Consider the following 23295-nt stretch of genomic DNA (forward strand, 5'->3'; position numbering starts at 1 on the left):
TTCAGACTCGAATTAAATATCAAATGGCACAAAATTTTAACATACCTTCAAAGTCTAGTCTTGGAGAAAAACTAAGCAATTATTTGCAGAACCATTTGTTATACCTTAAACAATTGTTCATGAATAAAGAGAAATGCAAGGGCTGTGGTTTGTTGCTATGAGACTAAATACAGTATGTGACCCTGGACCACAAAACCAGTCATACGGGTAAATTTTTTTGAAATGTAGGTTTATACATCAGCTGTAAAAAGACAAATCTATAATTTTCACCCTATACAATATATTTTTGGCTATTGCTACAAATATACCCCAGCGACTTAAGGCCAGGGTCACATATTTGTTTGATTGGTTTGAATGGTGTTGATTGTTTCAGCCAATTATTGGCATGAATATTGCAGCTCATAACCTTCCATTATATGACAGCTATGTATAAGCGAATATTCAGTAAAGACAGATATTCTCTCTGTTTTACTCATACTCTGGGGATAAACATCCAGTTTTTGTAGTTTGCAGAACAAGCTGCTTGAGCTATTTTAAAAATTCATAATTCTAAATTTAGTTACTTACCAAAGTGTCCCAGTGTTTTCATGTGAAATCCTTTAAAGATTCCCCACAAAAAATTACACTGTAGAAATCTCTTCCTCTATGCATGTGATTTTCTTCATTCTTGTGCATGCTAAATTTCATTTGCACACTTGGATGCATTTGATGCCCCAAAAGGGAGATTGGCAGGCAGATTCATTACTGAATGTGATAGGATAAATGTCCCGATGTCACACGATGTGACCTTTTGATGGAAAAGCTGTGATATTACAATCTGTTCTTGACATTGATTTGTGCTGCATTGCCTCTGTTAGTAGGACATCTGACTGATCTTGCTCTTGTGTACTAGCATGTATCAATATGATGAAGCACCACTGGCCATGCATCAAAGTTGAGGTAAAACGTTGCATTTTTCATGGTTTCTATATCAGAAAATACCTCATTAATTTTTACAATCAAGTCCATATAAGGGTAAGGGTCAGCTGGTCCACCCAATCAAAACTGATGGAATATACGACAATACATAAGAAATATAACTTACATTGCTCAAGATAAGCATAGCTCACATGGACATACTGTACATGCATTTCAGTTATTTTGCATATACTGTGCTGCAGTACTTTGCATGAATTATTCATGCCGTGGGGAATATTTGGAACCACAGTTCTGCCTCACCACAGACATCTCATTATTACCTAGAGCATAACATAAATATACAACTTGATTGTGCCGTCATTGTAGTTTTACAGTTAATTGTGCAGCTATACATTAAGCTATTGAAAAATTTGCAAACATTGGCTGTTATCCAAAGCCTAGTAAGCTGCCTCATGGCTCATGCCCACTGTCTACATTGGCAGCATCCTAAATGAAACTAAACCTTAGTAAGCAAACAGTATGTAAATCTGTAAACAGTTTTGTAGGGGAAAAAATATGTTTTCCTTTCCACTGCCTCCTAATATCCTCATTAAAAGGCCATGGAAAAACACTTGGTGTGATAAGTGCTATAAAAACACATAGAAATTCTTCTCTGCAGGTATACAGTATACATATACAGATCTAGAATTACTCTTACAGTGGACAGAAAAATGATACAGTATCAACTTACAGTGTATTTTCCAGATACTATTTTAGAGCTGTTTTCAACTGTGATGATAAAGAATGTTTCTTCAGAATTTACTTCACGATTTACTAATTAGTTTCCTCGATGTACTCAAATGTGCACACGGTTACTATATTATCCCTCGATTCCAAATCATGGAAATGAATTAGTAAACTGTACGCACAATTTTAAATCGAAGTAACGAAATAGTAAATTGTGCATACGATTTAGCCTACTATTTTCTTCCTGTATGCCATTTGTGGGGCTCCGTAGAAAACTGTTTTTTAAATTGTAAAAATATCACAACACTACTGTTTTTATTTTATTTTCCGATCAAATGAATGCAGTTTTGTTAAGCACAAGATACTTTTTTTTTTTAAAGTATTTTTCCTTTACATTTAGAAGGCATCATCATATTTGGGGTTCATTGGCATCAAAACACTATTGCCTTTCCCACAATGGATACAGTTGCCCTTGCCTTAGAATTTGGACCAAAAAAAGTATCAAGAATAACCAATAAAGTAAGCAATGATGCAGCATAATTAAGTTACTATTTGGAACAGCTTTAGCATCTAATGGCTGAAAATGCATGCAGAGGCAACTGACTAGGGTTTGGAACAGAGCTATCATCTTATTAAGGCCCAAAAAAGTAAACTTTATAATTATCAGGATGAAATTAGAGAGCAGGCACAGGATAGCGATCCACCCACTTGGAAATTTCTGTTCACAAGAGTGCCCTCGCCAAAGCTTGAAACGGTGTCATGAAAAACAACAATGGTGTTTGACTGACACTGAATCGTTCTTCTTACACTATGCCTATTGCATACATGTCACAAGAATGGGCACTGAGCTCAGTGTAGAAATGGCATGGCTCGAAGGTATCCTTATGAAGGATGTCAGAATGCACCGGAGGGAGCTTTGACAGTAGTCCTTAGAGACAGCAGTATTTGCAGTCCTGTAAGGCGGCGTGAGTGATTGCTGCAGATCATGTGACCTCCGGCTTGGCAGTGATCATGGATCAGTGGTTTCAGGGTTAAGAGCCATCCAGCAACCAGAGAGACTGACGCTTCACTGAATCACTAGGACATGTGACTCTGGGAGAATCTGGAAAAGCAGATAAGACACGGCCCCAGCGAAAGCCACGGTACATCTGACACATCCACTTTCCTTTTGCTCGCTTTGGCTGTGGTTCAAGCTATCTAACATTAACTCTTTAATTCCATCTTTCTCCCATTACCTCCACCTCAAGTCCTTTGTCTTTATCTCTCTTCTTTCTCTGATAAAGTCAAGCCCAGTGACAGCTGCTTGCAGCGTCACAGCGTTTATCTATGCTTGCAGCATTGGGTGGCAGCAGACTATATGCAATCTGGATTATATAGTCAAAAAAAAAGCAACTTGTCACTGGAGCAGTGGCTTCAAAAGCAAGCCTCTGTACCTTATCTATCCCTAAAGGCTGCACTTTAGAACCTTAAGGGAGCATATTTGTACTTTTAGGGCTAGATAAGGTTCAAAGGTGTCATTTTATTTAAGGTCTATCTTGAGGCAGTTGCTCTTAATCGCAGGCTCAAAAACCTGACATTGGTTCACAGGTCTGTTCTAATCAGGCAGGATTCCTCATTCCTGGTCCTGCAGAGCCACTTTCCAGGAAAGTTTAGTTACAGCCCAAAAATGTTGATCAGTTGAATCAGGTGTTTATGTTGAGTCTGCAGGAAGGTGGCTCTCCAGCAGCAGGAGTGAGGTACTCCGTGAAGTCTTAAACAGCAGCTAAATGTAAATATTACAATAAAATCAACCACAAAATTGTGCATTCAGGATAGAAAAAAAATAGGTGCCTAAATAAATAAATAAGATTTTAAAAAGAATATATGCTTCTTTTTTTTATTGGAAAATACTAATACAAATTTGTCAGTGTTTTATGCAATTCTGATGAAAGCTCCGCTTCAATTTATACATTTCACTTTTGGCCGTTTTAATGTATTTTTTTTATTTTTTGGTCAAAACTGTACACAATTTTGTGTGTGACATCAAATTAAAGAGATCACCCAAAAATTAAAATTCTGTTATTAACTGCAGGGTGCTTTCTGACCCTGCATATACAGCAACACAACTACCACGTTCAAGGCACAAAAAGCTCAAATCTAAAATATTTCCAAAAATCCTTTTGATTTTGAGCCTAACAGTTTTTTTTAAGAGATCACACCAAAGTCTTCTTTGGTGGCTGAGGCAAATATTACTGCAGATGCTGATATATTGGACCTCTCTGCTACTCTATGCATCCCTAGTCGTCCCACTGAGCCCCAGCCGCCCTAGCTGTCCTTCGCCTGTCGGACGAGGTAATGAAATTGAATGTTGAAATGTATGTATATTATATATGTTGACAGAATATATAACACTGTACTAAATGTCTTCTCTTCTGCCAGGAAAGAGAAAAAGGGGTGACATGAGAGCATGAGTGGCTGTGGGCAGTGGCAGAGGCAAGGCGCCAACAGGCTGCTTTCATGGAGGCCTTCTGATCACCATGAACAGACTTGTAGCAGGAACACAAAGCCTGCGTCACCCAGTTCATGAGTTCACGTGTACACATAATTAGCTGTAGTATGGTAATGCATATTTGACGTGCTGTCCAGGCAAGGGCTCTGAGCTTGGGAATGGCCCAAAGAGTAACCCCCCATATATGTGTACAACAAACTCGAAGTGAGGAGATGGAGCGGAGGAGGGATGCTGATTCTTCTTTGTGGACTGCACTTTCACGTTTATGTCCATCTGTGTGTGTAGGGTGAGCATGATTTCATCAAGTAAAACATGTTCCGGGATCAACATCCTTGTTGATTTATCTTGTTGTTTTGATCTATCATTTCCCACTGATTTTAGGAATATGGGTAGGGTTAGGTTTAGGGCTAGGGATTGGGTTAAGTCTTATATTTGGACAGTATAATGTTATATAATGTTGATCCAGGATTACTTGGCAAAATCATGGTGACCGTGTGTGAAGAGACAAAGAAAGACATTGTTTTATTCCAGAGGATATGTATGTTATAAAAAATAAAAATGAATCAAATATCTTTAATTCAAGTTTGTTATGCAGTTTATTTATAGGAGTTATTTGTTTAGTAATTAGGATATGTAACATTAAAGTATGCCCTGCCACAAAACATACCGATGAGTAAACTGCAGCCTATGCTAAAAATAAATGGTTATCATGACAAAGCATTCAATCACTTGTGTTAGTGGGGGCAGGCAATCAAGTAACATCTTAAGAGGAACAAATTCTAACAACCAAAACTGATCAGACCAAATAGTTATGAAAGAAATCATGAAAAAACAACAGAAAAGCCAAAATATCTTAAAAAACTTATATTTTCATCATTGTGAAAACACTATTGTTTAAAAACTATTCTGTGAACAATTCTGTGGTATTCCTAGGGAGCCAGAATAGGGATGTGGGAGCCATCAATATCCCCCACACACTGGGTAACCCCCATCTTAGCTTGAATTAAAGGGACAGTTCTTTCAGCTTTTCTACATTTTCTACAGCTTTTCTGATTGACTTCAGGCTACAGGATGGTATCAACAGAGGAGCAGAAGTATTTAACAGTCACTGGCAGTTGAAATGCCAACTCCAACAGATGTGCAACCCTTCTGCGTTTCTCTGAGTTTCCACACCGCAACAGCAACTTTTTTTTGCAGAGGCACAGACAGATGATAGTTTGTGTCCTTTTTTTTCAGGGCTCTTTCTATCCCAACTTCTACTGTACATTTACATTTTATGTCCATCAAACACACAGCTCTGATCACGTTGTCCTCCATTCTTTTGTTGTTTAGGTTGTTAAATGTTGTGTTTAAATGACTTTCCTGCTGGCGGTGCGAATGCAACCAGGAAAACAGCCTGAGGGAACCTAAAATTCCTGGGATCTACCCGACTGGCTAGTATCTATGACTTAGTTCGTAGAACTATGCGGTGCGAAAGGGGGCTTATGTGTGTGCGGTAGCATGTGAAACATTCAGTCCTGAGCGGTGAGGAAGGATTAACAGAAGAGACTCACTGCCAGAAATTCGGGGCTCACTACTGTGACCACACACACACACCAACTGACCACCAGCACTGAAACCAAGCACAGCAAACACAAAAACTGCCTCCAACCATCCAACTTAAATACATTCAAGGGTGAAAGACTGAGGCAAGGGCTTTAAAACATTGAAGAAAACAGATGCAGTTTTTTGAGAGTGGTTTATTCCATAACAGATACAAACAATATTGTCCAAGAAGAAATGAGACGTAAACGAAGGAATTGCCATCAATATTACAACTTTATTGCTTTGTTGTACTAAAAGTGCGCTTAGAGAGGTCGTTCAGTGGACCCTTACCTTTCTAAGTAAATCGGGATTTACAGCTGTGGATGTGTTTATGACTCATTATGGTGATGAATCTAACCTTTATTATGCATGTTTTGATGTGTACTGCTTACACAAATTTACTAAATACGTTCCTTATAAGCTTTCCATTGTAAAATAGCAATTTGCATCGGTGCTTGAGGCTTAGAGCTTCATAATGATATATAGTTTCAAAACACCTGCAAAGGTTTCCTGAGCCTTCAAAACTGTCTCTCAGTTTGGTTCACTATGCTACACAATCATGGGGAAGACTGCTGATCTGACAGTTGTCCAGAAGACAATCATTGACACCCTTCACAAGGAAGGTAAGCCACAAACATTAATTGCCAAAGAAGTTGGCTGTTCAAAGAGTGCTGTATCCAAGTATGTTAACAGAAGGTTGAGTGGAAGGAAAAAGTGTGGAAGAAAAAGATGCACAACCAACCGAGAGAAAGGCAACCTTATGAGGATTGTCAAGCAAAATCGATTCAAGAATTTGAGTGAATGGAATGGACTGACGCTGGGGTCGAGGTCAAAGGTTTTTTTTGGTTTTTTTTATTGGTCTTATGAGGTATCCTAATTTGTTGAGAAAGTGAATTGGTGGGTTTTTGTTAAATATGAGCCAAAATCTTCACTATTAAAAGAACCAAAGTCTTAAACTTCTTCAGTCTGTGCATTGAATTTAATACATAAGTTTCACAATTTGAGCTTAATTACTGAAATAAATGAACTTTTCTATGACATTCTAATTAATTGAGATGCACCTGTATATGATTGTTTATAAACAATGACAATTATTTTTTGGTGAACCATCACTTTAACCAAAGAGATAATGTTTTTTAGGGACTGCTCTTCCGTGAAATGTGTCTGTGTTGGAATACTGCTTGTTTGAAATATTGCTTTGTTATGTTTCTGCCTTATCACCAAATAACATCTAATCCTCATTATGCTTTAGCCTCACAACCAATACGCATTATGTTTCACAAATTACTTGTTTACCTGAAACAAACAAGTACTGTTTACAGATATATCTGAACAAATTGTACTTAACATCCATGATAAATTCATAAAAAATGCTAAGTCATTACAGCTTGAAACTTTTTCATCACACAGATGATTTTCCCATTTTCCGCACTCTGAATTATAGAAACCTTCAGGGTCATTACCCAATGTCAGCATGTCTTCGCTCTCCAAGGGGAGGAGATGGCATCTCTGTGCTCAAATTTAGATTCCTACTGAGCTCGACTGTCACAGCATTCCCACGAAAACATTCCCTTCTTTGCTCGTGTGCCACACAAATGGAACGCCAGTATTTCTCACAAATGGGCCGCTCTTTCTGTGATATGTAAGATAAGTGCAATAGCTCCTGTGATAGCCGTGGATTCCCGTTATGCATCTCTAATGAATAATACATGCAGATTTTGCAGACCTGCGGCAAGCTTGATTTGATGTATTACTCGATAAGCAGCTGATATGAATGTGGCGATGAATGATGAGGAGGAATGATAGGGGAGTGTATGAGAAACATGTCCAGAAAAAACATATCATATTTTAATTGATCATTCATATACATTCACAGGTATCCTCACAGGTTGACATCACAATGTTGATGCTAAACAAGAACATTTGACCTCAATTGGTGCATTCATTATTAAAGTTGCTGCCTCCTTAATGTTTGTTTAAATGTGAAATGTTAAATTTCTGTGCCTCAAAAGAGAAGAGCACAAATAGTGTTTCTGGTTTCTCAAAAATTCCCTATTATTTTTCATTGGTTTGCAAAAGTAATAGTCCCGCCCCAAAATTAGACAGCCAGTAATGCTGCTGTTTTGGATGCTCAAAAATCACACAGGAAATCATACTACGATTGAATTATATATTATCGTGCCTTCAAATTATTCTAGTTTTAAATAATAAAGCACCTTTTCTGTTTGTTTTGTTTGTTTGTTCCAACAACAAACAAAACTATCCAGACAACTTATCTGAGCAATGTTATAAAAATATGAAACATATGAAATATATCATAATATCTGGTATTTTTTGTTTAATATAATATTTAGAATCTAAAAATTTCAGTAAAATTATTCACCATACATTTCTATATCTGTATATGTGCTTAGTAAGCTCATTTTCTATCTTTATGAATTATAATGAAGACACCAACTGAAAAACCTAATCAGGCTGTTGTGTATATGCCAAATAAACTCTTCATGCCAACACCCCATTACAGTTAATCTAGGAAATGCCTTCATTGTCATCTGTTTTTCGCTCGTGTCATTGGACTTTAATGGTTCAGTGCCACTAGCTCTGCACTGAGGGAGAAGATTCTGCTTCCAGGTTTTAAGATTTTACAGCATTCAGTTTCAAATTAATGCCCCAAAACAGATATTACAACAATAGATAGATAGATAGATAGATAGATAGATAGATAGATAGATAGATAGATAGATAGATAGATAGATAGATAGATAGATAGATAGATAGATAGATAGATAGATAGATAGATAGATAGATAGATAGATAGATAGATAGAAACCTTAAAAACCTGAGTCGCTGATCAGTAATCCGTAATTTATATCATTATAAAAAATGCACTAATACAAATATCTTAATGACACAGAAGACTCACAAATAATTAGATTTTTTATTTATCTAAAAATGCATAGCAATTTTTGTTTTAAATATTGCAATACGTCCAAATTTAGCCTTTCAGCATCATTAAAAACTTACATAAATGTATGTTTTTGCTTGTAAGCGTTATGTACTAAATAATACGTATGTATAAACAATGAAACCAGGCTGAAATAGAAGGGGAAGATACAGTATGTAGGGTGAAGACTATTCAAGAGAATGATTAGAAATAGATACATTAGAATAGATATAGACCGATAGAGTAGCTTTCTATGCTGTCACAGGGAAACAATCCAATCATTCCCTTTGCTCACCTTTACAGTTCAGATGGGAACTTCTGCTTCATGAGGTGTGAAGGAGGTATTTGTTAGCAGACAGGGTGAAGCCCCATGTGTTTCTATTCCTGAAAGAGTATTCTAAGCTGGGCCGGGACGTACGCAGACACGTCATGTCATTCACACCTCAGAAAAATGAGATAACACACTGTCCAGCTCCATAAGGAAGGGAAATTAATGAATAAATCAAGGGCATGGAAGGAAGGGATGATCGTGCGAGAACATGGGGGAGTGATTGAGTGAAAAAGGGGTGTGGGACAGCTGTGGTGGAGGGCTGGATCTAGGACTTAGGGGTGAGGAGACAGAAATAGCTCACTTTAAGGAATGAGAAAGAAACTGGAGCACAGGTCCAATATCCATTAAATCTGAAATGTGGGGACTGTGTGAACACACACACAAACACACACACACACACACACACACACACGCACACATGTATGCGTGCAAACATCCAATATAGAGAACCCTTGGTTCCACTCTCATTTTGTTTGTTCACACATTCAATTTATTCTGGCCACACAAATCGTACAGTGTAAATGGACACACACACACACACACACACTAAGCTTGTAAGACTGCCTCACACCTATCAAACGTGCTGACAGGGCATCTTAAAGAAAGCATGAGGAGGATATACTTGATCGGATCAGGTGCCCAGAGAGCATTTGCAAGCGCAAAGACAAGAGCAAAGGAAAAAAGATTAAAAGTGATTTCAATTCATGAGAATCTCATTGCATACATCTTGGACATGGCTATGCAGCACATTTTATCGCAAATTTTAAAGACGAGGGAAGCTTAATACTTCTGGCCAACCCATTCATGACTTGCCCATTGAGGGAAGCTAATTCCAAATCCTCCATTTAGAAAGAGGGAGGGAAGACTGTCCCGTTTTACCTCATCACTGAAACCGTGAATGTTTTCCAGGGAAATGGCGGGAAACCAGGAGGAGCTGCTTGGTGATGCAAGGTTTTTTTTAAATAAAAGCACATGGTGCTCATTTATTTTAAACCAAAATTAGGACGAACCAATATCCCGCACAAAGGCTAACATATGGAGAGCAAGTTTCTGTTGTCTTTGTGGGGAAATCAGAAAATGATCTCATGGGAAATCACAGAATATTAATTCCGAACTTTTTTTTTTTTTTTTTAATTCAGGGAAAGGGAACACCAAAATAAATCAATGGTCAATGGTCAAAACATATTTCAAAATGTTAAATTTTTATGTTCCACAGAAGCAGGCAAGTCATACATGATTGAAATGACTAAAGCTAAGAAAAATACTTAGTTTATTTTGAGCAAACTATCCCTATTTTGACAGTAATATTCAAAAGAATAAAGAACAAGTATTGTCCAAGTTTTTAATAGACATTTTCTGAAGATGTTAGTCACGCAGAGTCACGGCTAGTTCAAGCAATGCAAACTGTATTTATGTAGACATGAAGTTGTTTTCTTGGACTTGTATTTAAAACCCATGCATCATTTATCAAAGGAAGGTCAGTCTTTTGTTGTCCAAGGTCTCAGTGAACAAAGACCGGTGATTCAGAAAGTCACTCTTCAAGTATCTTTTTGGGAAGATTTACCAGGCTGTGAGCGAATAATGATAAATGTCATGCTTCCAGGGATGAGCTGGCCACTTTCTCATACAATTAACTTTTAATTGAATATAATAATGTAACTAAAATCAGAGCAGCAGTCCTACCTGAGCTCATTAAGGACCCTGTGAATTATTTATAATAAATTTATTGAACACCTCATGAGACAGTACATTACCAAAAAAAGCCCTCTGTACACTAACAGCAGAGGCCAGAACAGAATCTCAATAACTGCAATATCTAGGTCAGACATACCAAAATTACAGCTGCAAACTTTGCATAAGCCTAGATGCATAACCATTATATCGTTTTCAACATTTTATTATTACAAGGCATTGGTCTTCCTGCCATTACAATCACAAAGGAAGAGATGTCAACTTTTCCATTTACAAGAGTTTGCTGCAATCAGCATTTTACATTAATTATGTGAAACATTAAGATAAAAGCTTTTGAATAAAATTCACATTACCTACAAGACAAAGTAAATGTGCAGTTGACTTATCCTTGAGTGAAATGAAAAATGGAAACTTGACAAAGGTTTACTTGGATTCTGCTTGTTAAGGAGCTAATGCATTAATTACCGTATCTTGTACAGGAAAACATTAATTTAACTGAGTAATATATCTCTAAATCCAAGTTGCTGAGATGTCAGTGCATGAAAAATGTGTATGTGTGGTTTAATCCTTTTGAGTTTTTCTTTTGGTTGCTATTTGTGTGGTCGCTCTTTCTCTAAAGAGAAAGTACTGAATTTCAGTGTACAGCAGAATTTAAAAACCGGTCTTTTTCATCCCTACATCAATCCTTTTCCACACAGTAAGTATATTAAAGTAAATACGCTTTTGTACAGAATGAAAGGAGAAAAAGAAACATGAGAGTGAGCCACAGAGAGATAGAATGAGAGAGATGAGACTGTCAGAGTGTGTCACTGAGATGATATTCAATATACAGTATATAGTCCCAACACCTGCCACCAACCCTGAAGAGATTTGCTGTGGAGATATGTGGTTTCACTCTTCTAAAGCACCACAAGGAAAGGAGGACTCCATTTGTCTTTGGATTAAATATTTTTCTTTATACTGATAGTATGTAACTCTTGTAATCTTAAATATTAATGCAAATGGAAATGCATTAATTTAAAATAAACTGACAATAAATATTTGAATGTGACAATTAAATATTCAGTGCTATGGAGGCTGAATATCTTATTTGACATAATGAGTTTACTTAGGCTAGTAGATATATGTAGGACATATGAAAATTCATTTATGAAGCATTGCAAATAAATGGAATTGGTTTTGGCGCAAAATGTAAGGAAACATTTAATTAAACTATTCAGTGGATTCCGATCACACACAAAAAAATCTGCCTCACTTTCACAGGGGTAGCCATGAGTTAACATGATACACATTAATTATATATACTGTATGTATGCATGCATGCATGTTTCCACACAGTATTTACTCTCTCACACTTTCACTGAAGCATCGAGCATGCCCACATATCTAACTCATCTTAATTATCGCATAATTGACAGATGTTTTAAACAAAACACTACGCCACTGAGGACAATCTAATCCAGTTGAACGCATCCCTTTCTGTCAGTTGCTAAATGAATCATGAAATTTGTTATAAAACTTTACATTAACGTTTTGCGCAAATTATGCAACAGTTGTTAGACCAAAAAGCACACTTAGATTAAACATGCACACACACACAAAATATGATCAAATTTCTCTCCTTGCTCTACAGCTCATAGATCACAGTCTCTTTCACCTGCTGAGAACACAGACACCTGCAGACACACAGAAATACTTGATTGGGGAGGAAGTGTTACATCGCTACATTAATTTGCATCTCAATAGACACATAAGAAAACAACTTTACTGTTTGGATAATGTCCAATGTCATATGCTCAGAGGAAAAAAAATCCAGCACAGTGCTGTTATTTGCAAAAACAGCAAATAATCCAACCAGTAATGGTTCACCTAAAAATAAATATGTATGCTACATACACTTTTATAAAGCATAACCAATTTAAACACTACATATTGCATTATGTGTTGTATTCCAAGTCTTCCGAAGCTATATGATATACCTCATTGCTGATCTTGCTTGGGTTAAAAATGATGCCACACTGTGACAGGTCTTACATCTCTGACACTGGTTTTTGAATGTGTTGCATAAGAACACATGCAAGCTGGAAAATGAAACTGGAAACATTTTCTATTAAATAACGCTACATTTAATCTGTTCTTCACATACAGCTATTGTGTGGCATCTGAAAAAGTGTTATAGTATGTACTAATACTTATGAAATTGTTTGGAGCTTGACAACACTAAAATCTGTCAATGTATAGAAAAAGTATGAACACACTAAAAAGCTCCTCCCTCTATTGTGTTACATGAAGTGACAGAATATAGATTGGGCTGCCATGAGTGATAGTAAAAAAAAATTATTTAGCTCTACAAAGGAAGACTATTTGTACATATCCACTTCTATAGACACTTGGGAATACAAACCATGTGAAATTAGTGCAACCTGCCAAAGCATCTGATTCATTACCAGTGTTCCCTGATAACCGACGAAAGCATCAGCAAATTAGATTATCTCCAGTGCGATGACAGATACAGCCACATCAGTCACAACCCTTCATTTGCTCTGAGGTATTTTTATTATATCTGGAAGGTTGGAGGTTTGATATGCTGCTGAACCTTACACGCACACACATATATTCACAATTATAGGATTACATGCACAAATAGTCAAATACCCAACCACCTCCTTGGTGCTCTGTTGACAAACAACACCTCAGCAGAGCTGGACAAACACACAGCTGTTTACTCATCTCTGAGATGATCTCATATGTACGGCATCAGTCTTTCTGACCTGTAATCTTCAACTCCTCTGTTCAGGCACCTACACAGAACACCTGCAGCTGAAACTACATCTGCTCTCTAACCCTAATCAGAAACATTCACTTTTAAGTCAACTTATAGGTCAAATATGCTGCACTGATAAACCGTAATCAATCTAAATTTCCGCCCACAATTGTTATGTAAATCAACAATAGAATGTATTATGCACAACACATGTACAGCTCATTCTCTTATTATTTAAATTCACAAAGCAAAGAGACTGTTTACTACAAAATTCACTTACAGCTATGAAAACAGCAAATATCCAAATGCGATAATGAAAAATATGCGATAATTGTCTTTAATAGATACATTACAATTGGACTGGACATTACAAGTGCATATGTTGTTGCGTCACACATCAGTATGCGAGTGTTTCCTGCAAAAATGAACACAGGACAAGTTATGTCATGTCTGACCATGAATATATTACAGTATGGGTGGAATGGTACTCAGATGTCATGGTTCGGTAAATACCTCGGTTCAGGGCTCACAATTCGATACGATTTCGGTACAACAGGAGAAAAAAAACGAATTTACTATGCTCAGTTTTTGTTCATTTTGAACAGACCGTAGTAGATTTTTTTTTTTTAATTCCACCTAGATGTTAAAATACTAAATATTATTGCATTATGTTATATATAGGCCAACATAAAATCAGCAGTGGTCAACATATACAAGAAATAAATTCCTAAATTTAGTTTACAGATATTCAAGAAAAAAAAAAAACAATGCGACAAGTAAAGTAGCCTATATATGCTGAGTTTTAGCTCATTTTTGTGAAAGACTTAATTTGTTCACAGACAGGAAACTCATAAGGCAGTTATTTGTTTTCTTTATTTTAAAAAAATACAGTTTTGTTTTCATTGTGAGTGTACACAAATTAAAGCAGACCTTTGATGCATTATTAATTAGACAATAAGTGTTTAAAGTTGATTCTGCTGGTATATGGAAACAAGTGATCGCACGCACACACACAAAACACGTGGTCACAGTCTAGTGGGATTTGTCTTCAAGTGCGCAACTCATGGCATTCGCAGTTCTTCTGCTGGTGGTCGGTTATTAAACAGCGTTGCATTGCTGCAAGCGCCCCCTTCTGGATTGGGGGTGAATTGCCTGTATTTGTTGTAAGATCTCATGCACCGCAACAGTATCGCAACAGTATAATATTTTCGAACATTCAGAAACCACCCGCTATGGTTCTTTTGAATGAAGAGGTTCTTTTTTAATGAATGAATGAGAAAAGATTCATGAAACAACATCGAACTCGCTAGTGAGTTAGCGGGTTGAATCAGACACATTAAGTGAATTGTTTAAAAGCATGTATTTTTTGGCTGTTGAACTGGAAATCTGCAATGTTGGGGTTAATATAGAGATAATTCTTTTGCATAAGTAATTACTTCACAGCCATTAAAAATAATGTTTTATAGAACGAATATAATCCATATGTACTATAATTTACATTGTCATGTGACCTACTACCATTCATAAGTCAAAATTAAAGATATTATTCAATTCACGGCATATTCACAAATGTTGTACTCAATTATTAATGCTATTCTTAACAGCTAAAAATGCATTTTAAAAAAATGGGGCCCAATTGTGATGTTTAAACACACTGGAACTATAGACCGTGTGGACAAACCTACACAGGAACTCAGAGTTTGACTTTTATTTAGACACAAACAATAAGGGTCATTAGAGTGGTGCCATTAAATTCGCACACATTTAGTCCATAAAACCTAAATCATTATAGTCTACCTACTAAAACAACCCTTCATCACAGCACAAAACAGTGACTGTAACTGAAGTAAGAAATTCACTCTGTGAACTAAAGCATTTCAGAACAACCATCTTTATTATGAGAATCACAACATTTTCAACTATAAGTCATTTGGATCTTTAGTGTTCCATTTTAGGAGCCAGTGACTCCCTAGTCATTTCCTTTGTCTGGAAGAGCGAATAAGATCCAGTTCTCTGCATTTTACAGCCAGTGCGAAAAGCAGCTCACGACACGCTGTAACAGCTCTCTGTAAAACTACACCTCCAGAGCCGAAACACTGAACCAAGAACATAATGATCCACTCATAACAGTGTGAGTCATGACCTGGGGAGCATTTCACTCCTGGGAGTGCTAAACGAATGTAAGCACTGTCTGTGACCGATCCACACTGTACTATTACTATAACACAAGCAGAAAATTGATAATAGAACACCTCTGACTATAATATAAGAAGAAATTGCATTACAAACTGGGATTCATTACTATATTACCAGCAGAGATCTCTTTGGAGCTTTCCTTCTCGTAAAGCAACTACCATGGTCCCAAGCGTGTGCTAAAGCTTTATTACTACCTATTAGCTAACACCTCTGTGCAAAATATAAAAAACAAACCTAATCTTTTCTTGCATACAATGGCTTCAGAAATAAAAGTTTCTGATTCACGTGAAATGCTGTACTTGTAATTGAAATGATGTACAAGCTGTAAGTGATTTGTGGGTAAGCAATAAAGCATTACTCTTGAGAGGCTGACCTCACTTATTGCACAACATGCAATGCAATTTTTAATTTAGATACAAGACCTCGACACTTCAGACTCTGATAATCCACTTCCACATGAGCATAGTACCTGTCATTATCAAATAAGACGGAGAAGTTAGCTGCTTCAGCGCACTGCAAGAAAAAGCTCTTAAGAAGCACTGAATTTCCGAGCGGATGAAAATGCTTTAGAGGGAATCAATCCCATAGGTCATTGTACTCATATAATGAGGGTTTATGTATCGTTAACCTGAAAATCAGTGTTAAGGAGAGCTTTTTTCTTATGCCCAGTCTATTTTTCAGATTTTTAGCAACTCATTCAATCAATGCACGCCAAAACAAATATTTCCTAAACATTTTTCTATTCAAAAGACCTCACTGTCTCTTTCCTCCCCCTGTATTTGCCCATCCCAAGGGTACCTTAAGCAGGCGCACAGATGGAAGGAAGGCTGCATGGCACAGTTTCCGTATGGTCCAGTTGAGTGGCCGAGGAGCATCCAGCTGGTTCATCGCTCCCGGCCGGACGTTCCCGCCATCCGGAAAAGGGCCCCACATTGGGGCAGCAATGCGCGAGGGGTCTCGGTCCGAAATCCACTTAACTCATGAAGCATGACCCTCCTCAGCTCCTGCCGCAAAGCCACGCAACCTGTTTCCTCCCCGACACAGAGCTCTTCACCTGCACCCCCTCCCAGCCCTCCCTTCCCTCCCCACAAATCCACTGGATCGGGAAAACACCTTCAGGGTGTCCGGGTCCACTTCCACTGGCCACACAGACCCAACAGTGCCAGTGATGACTGGGATGACTGGGAGCATGCGGTCCGAATGAGTGGAGAGGAGCAGAGAGAAGAGGAGAGGAGCGAAGCTGAGTGGAAGAGAGGAGAGTGGGAAACAGTGGCTGTGATGTAGAGCAGCAGAGCGGCACTGTCTTGAAAAACCCGGAGAGAGAGAGAGAGAGAGAGAGAGAGGAAAGAAAGAGATGAATGGAAGGAAGCAACATGAATGATAGCATGCTTTAACAAAGAAATGGGAAAAAAAAAAAAATTTGCAAGAGATCATGCTGTAAAATGAGGTTGAAAGTTGCTGTGAAGGCAAAGCACTGGAATTGATGAGGAATATTAGAAAGCAGATGGAAAGGAATGAAAAATTGTGTTCTTTTCATTTTAATACCACTGCTTTGTCTTGTTTTAGGTCTTTTGGGTCACAAATGAAAAACTGAGAGGAAAGACTCCCTTGATTCCCTTCAAATGTCTTCTATTTGTACTCCTCTGAACTGTTTTCCTCTATTCCCTCTTTTCTCTTCCTCTAAAGCCCCCTCCTCCTCCTCCATTCCCGCACACTCCATCCTTTCCAAATATATGACGCATTGACCAACGACCGGATAATGGAGTAGAGAGAGAGAGAGAGAGAGAGAGAGCAACAACAAAAAAATAATCTTCTGTGTATTGAATTGGACTGCTCCCTTCCATTGGATGGATTTAATAATAAAGAGTTTTTTTTAATATACGGTCTGCCATTGTTTCTGAAAAACATGTTAGGGAAGAAAATCTCCCTGTGTAGAAATGGAGAGAATGCAGTGGAAGAGTCGGCCATCATGCATTATAGTCACTAGGTCGGCATCCCTGAGGATCAGATCTTAATAATGAATCTCAACAATCAAGCCCCACTCTCCACAGGCATCACCTGGCCATGCAGATGTGAGAGATGCCACAGAGACCTGGATGGAATACTAAGTAGCGCACAGAGTGGAAAGCTCCTCCTCTTCCTGCTTCCTCCTTGGATGCGGGGTTCTCCAGTCACTCAAGGTATCTTGAGATGGTGAGAAGATTATGCAACTGTTCAAGGCAAGGTGTGTATCCATAGCAACCTCCGTTTACCAGTGTCAATGGGAGACTGGGTTTAATGTGCAGGTATGTGGAAAGTCAGATCTGACAACACGGGAGAGGAGCTCCCAGAGGTTTAGTGAATGGGATTTAAACAAAGAGAGCATGAAGACGTTGGACACATGCCTGCCATATTTATGTGACAGCAATAACCATGTGGAAGGTCATTCTGCTATGCAGTATATTTTCATCTCCCCAACAAATAGGTCTTAATATATCAGACAAAATGTTAAATATGGAAATCAAATGAGTTAGATTTATCATAATGTCACAATTGAGTAGACAATGGGGTGATTTAATTAATATTTATTAAATACAATTATGAATTTAATAATTATATTATATAATAATAAATGCATTTTGAATCCAATTTTCAAAATATTTCAAAAGTAAAAATTATTCAAGATCACCTTCCAGAATATGGTTTTATTTTCATTCTGCCAGGTTCCATCCTGTTAATTGTGTTACAAATCAAGACATAATAAATACAATTTACATTGAAATTTCATTATTCTATTTAATTTCTTTATTAACTTGCATCTTAAATTATTTAAAAAAATTGTTTGCAATCTTTCATTTTACTTTTCGAATTGTATATGAAATGTGCTATTGATTAACCTACGGCACCTTAAATGCTTGAGCCTGACAAGAGCATTTTTCTGAATGTCTGAAATATCCTTTAATAGAACACACACAGGTTTAAAAGGTACTGCACAAAAGTGACCCGGTTCTAATAACAAAAAATATCTATTGGGTTTAAATTTAGACATAAAAAAATTGCCCTTTCTCTTTTTGCCAAACCTTAAACAAAATAGTCACAGCATCTGAAATTTAGGATTAAATTATATGCATGCAGATAATGAAACTACTGGGAAGGAAACGTCAACACTTTCATGGATGTGATCAGACAAGCCCCAACAAACTCTTTATAAATCCACGTGCCAAACCCCCAGCCTCTTTCAGACTGGTTATAAGTGAATGTAGCTTAGGGTAAAAGTCAACCACTTAACCAGAAGCATTTATTCTATCTTCAGCATGCATCACACAACATCTGCACAACACGATCAGGATCAGGTCTTCATTATATACACACACACACACACACACACACACAAACAAGCAATTCGCAGCAGCATCAAATTGCTTTTTGACCAACACGAAAGCAATCACACACTGTTTACATGTCACTACCTCATCGCTGTAAAACAGAGGCGAGGAAAATATGTTCCACAATCTGTTTATGTGTGTGCACGCAAATATATTTGAACGTGCATGTACATGTAAGGCGTTGAATATTGTCAGACATACACCCACAAGGAGGAAAAGCATCCCAATCTTTTTTTCTTTTTACCAGTTGTGCAGTAACCAAAGCCTCTCTGGATAATGGACAGAAAATGTGATGCTTCACGGATTCTGTCTTTCTCTTTCACTCATCTTCAGTGTAATGGCCATTCCCACAACCCTTAGACATTCATTGAGACAGTCATTGTGCAACAAAATATTTCTCATAATATTATTTTTTTATATACAATTATTTTCACTATTTACACCAAAAAAACAAAAACATACAGTAAAGCAACAAAACAAAAGGATTTACAAAAAGTTTTTAAGAATATAAAAAAATCTCCCCTGAAAACAGACTTTATCAAATAACCAGTGCAACCAAAACGGTTCACTTATCAGGGCGCAATATTGAAGATTTACTACACAACCAATTGGGTCTATGTCCAACAGGGTGATGCATTTGTGATGAAATCTGTAAAGAATATAGCAAAGCACCCTTATCATTATTCAGAAGGGATGATGGAATGAGAACTGTCTCTTTAATGAGCTCTGGTTGCAAGCAGTATTACTTTGGGAGCATGACAGTCCCAGCCAATTTGAAACAGTCACAGAAGTGAACATTCCTAGCACACTATATCATCCTTTAATCTGCACAGAACATTGTGCTTTTGCACCCTTGCTGTTTCATTGTCGAAGACATTATATGCAACCCATTTTGCATGATCACTATCTTTATATATCATACTTCATTATATGAAATCACTTAGAGCACATTAAAACAATCACTAATAGAGCTACACTGCATCTGTATCTCTTTTGACCCACCAGAAGGTCTAATTATGTAAAAAGTGTGTGCTTGTTAGAGCCGCAGAGATTGTGTTTATTGCGATGGATGCTGTGCGGTTGTGGGCAGTGAAAATCAAACGCTTCTTGGTCATCACGATAATGAGCCATTTGCTTTCTTCAGTTTTAAAAAGCGCTGGTGATTATACGTGATCTGCGTCGTGTACCGAGGGTATCTGACGGGGTGTTTGTGTGCTCTATTGTCAAGACTCCATTTAGCAAAGGTTGAAGATATTCTTCCTGATGTATTATACAACTTGAGGCTTTTTTGTCCGGTTGTGGAACTCACAGTACCTATTTATATAACGTCGCACTCTGTAAAATGATTACTGATGTTGTCTGGCTTTATAGCAACATTGGCCCATATATGTGAATAATCATGGAAGAATGTAACCTTAGAGATACGTGCACTGTGCTACTTAATGTCACTTTGAATTATAGTCACAAGTTAAATGTGCAGCAGAATAGTTTTTGTTGCCATTTTGAACCCAGGAATAGGAGACATTATGGGAATGTGTGTCACTTGCTTGTTTTTGGGACTGCAGAGGCTGTCTGCTTGTTTCAAAATAATAATTTAGTTACCTTGACATAAACGGTGTTCACTGCCACAAAAGTCTTTTGATCATTAAACTCTCCTTATGTCTGATATTTACACATTTTTGTTATATTTATCCTGTAGTCATGTCATTACTACTCATTTAAACATCCTCATATTCTCATTCTTAGTCCATGTTCTGAAGTCTCCCCTTTCTCCCTACTCATCATTTTTCTAGATGTTAACTTCAGTTGCACACAGAAAAATAAAAAATCTGTGTGTGATGCATCTTTTCAAACACTAGATGGCCATCACATAAAACAAATCCATGCACCTGAGCTGAGATGGGGAATACAAGGAAAAGTCCAACTGATCTAGCTGTTGCTTAATAATAATTTTATTTATTATGAAAGGGAACATAGAAAGGGAATGAATATAAAGATTCAGAACAGCTTGTATAAAATTTTAAATGTAAGTGCACCTGATGCTGAGAAAAATGCATTGCACAAATGTCCCCAAATCACTATAAAAAATTGGTCAACTAATACTAACTATTATATGATAACTAAAAATAAATAAAATAATCAGAACAGCAAGATTAATTAAAAACTTTCAGAAACCTTAATAACTTAATGCATATGTCTCATGATCAGAGTCTGTATGAAGTCCAAAAGAGACCACATGACCCCAGAACAGCAGTTCGTTTTTCAAAAGCACCTTTTACCATTTTAATAGAGGTGGTCGAAAGCCACTTATACCTCCACACCATGATCATCAGTTCGTACACCTGCAGAATGTTGATGTCATTCACCTCTCTCTTCCCCATCTCCTCACACCACTTTTCTCATTGCTATCACTGCTTTTACACTGAAAGGGTGCTAGCCATCTCTCTGTTTTCCACTGAGAATAATTTTCTTCAATAATTCAGCTTCTCAATCTGCCCTGAAGAAATCATCAATACATCACTTGTTTCAGACACCCTTCTGATCAGATTAAAGATGCCTTTACTGACCTCACTGCTAAAAATGAAAGTGAAAAACAGATCAACCGTTTTCCTCATGTTCTTGACAACATACTTGAGCGAGCTGTTTTTAACCCGGTCATTAGATGCCAGTAAAGCTTCTGAAGTGTCCACTTCTTGGGGACTGACCTGCTGTCTGTCACTAACAACCTGTGGCTGATCATCCGTTCTTTTCAAAGACTCATTCAGCACTGAAGAAATGGATGTTTTTTCAGTGCGAATTTGAATGGAGTTGGCCACAACACACATGAAGTTGAGTTGTAATGACAAGAACTTTACTGAATTAGAATGAAATACAAAAAAGAATTCAACACAAAGAAATTAAGCAAAAACTGCTAACTAGAATTTCAATTCTGCATCCTGTTTGCTATCTAAATTCAAATTCAGAAGCTGAACTGGAAAGGCATTCTCATTTAAAGTCTAAATTGTTAACAACCCTGGTTCTCATTCTGCTTCATCAGTGGCAGTGAATTACAAGACATTTGTTGGTCATCCTTGTCATCCCAGCAAGCCCATGGATTCAGCACAAGTTTCACAAGTGATTTTGACCTGGGCCGACCCTCCTGCATGCACAGTTAAACAGCAGATGATCCAGAATGTGGCTCCTGTTCTTCAATCAACCTAAGACGGCCGCTTAGTTGCTGTAATTGCCTGTGCTAAATTAAAGTAGCTGCCCTGATACTTTTAGACAGAACAGTCATTGCATCTTCAAGCTTCCATCTAAACTCACTGTTGCAAGACAATGCTCATTCACCTCTGCAGTCTGCGAATCAGAGGCATCACAATGATGTAGTAAGTCATTTTCTAACAACTTCTGAAGAACAGACTAGATCTACTAGATCTAAAGTTATACGGATTGTTAGAAATCTTCTGCAGTGCTTTCAATTCTTTAAATAATTTCTCAGACAACGGCAGCAACTCTATCAGGTTTCATTAATATTTGTCCTAAATTTTAACCACATTTATACCACATAATGCAAGGCATACTGGTTTTTTTAATGGCTCAAAAAAAAAAAAATCCACAAATATAAATTTAGTATTACAATTTACAGTACATTATGAACATACTTCATAACATACAAAAAATACTTCTCCATAACTACACAAAATTGCAATTGTTTGAGGGAAATGTGGAATAAATAAGCATTATTTTAAAGCATCCAATACTTTGCGTTAAGAAAAGACTACATTTCTAGATCAGTTACAGAGGTGATGATGTGTCTGAAATGGCTGTCTGTAAAACAGACTACTTAAATGCATCAGGAATTTGTTCAAAAATTTTTTAAATCAGGCACAAAAAACATAAGGGAAGTTAGAAATGCAATGCAAAACATTAAGCATTAATTAAGAGCGTTTGCATAGAAGGTAACGTGTTAAGTACCCTGAACCAAAGAGCAAAACAAACTCAGCCAGACTGTTCAGAGCCATATGATTTAGATGCAGTTGCCAGTATCATTAAGCACATTTATCAGACATTCAATCTAATGGGAATCTTTATTGAATAGATTTTGAGCAGCCATTTGCAAATGAAAATGTGCAAGTAATAGGACAAAGACAGGACTGAAAACAGTATAAAAAAGGGACATCAAGCAGAATGTACTTCTGACAAAAACATATGCAGAGGTTTTTTAGTTTGCAAATATGAGACACTTAAAGCATGTTCAGTAAGTCACTCTGGATGAGAGTGTCTGCTAAATGGCTTGCATGCTAA

General features: G+C 37.2%; 1 protein-coding gene across 3 annotated transcripts in view; it reads right to left on the reverse strand.

Annotated features, from left to right (window-relative positions):
• trpm3 (transient receptor potential cation channel, subfamily M, member 3) overlaps positions 1-17083 on the reverse strand; it is a 92078-nt gene extending 74995 nt beyond the window's left edge. For 2 of the 3 annotated variants that reach the window (XM_052557411.1, XM_052557410.1), the window contains exon 1: positions 16442-17081. In XM_052557411.1, the coding sequence (XP_052413371.1) occupies positions 16442-16576 (135 nt within the window). In that variant the 5' untranslated portion in view covers positions 16577-17081. Of the gene's footprint in view, positions 1-16441 lie in introns of all 3 variants that reach the window. The other variant, XM_052557412.1, reaches the window with a different exon arrangement.
• Positions 17084-23295: the final 6212 nt, after the last annotated feature.

The sequence above is a fragment of the Carassius gibelio genome, chromosome B5, assembly GCF_023724105.1.
Source record: "Carassius gibelio isolate Cgi1373 ecotype wild population from Czech Republic chromosome B5, carGib1.2-hapl.c, whole genome shotgun sequence".
NCBI classification, from domain to species: domain Eukaryota; kingdom Metazoa; phylum Chordata; class Actinopteri; order Cypriniformes; family Cyprinidae; genus Carassius; species Carassius gibelio.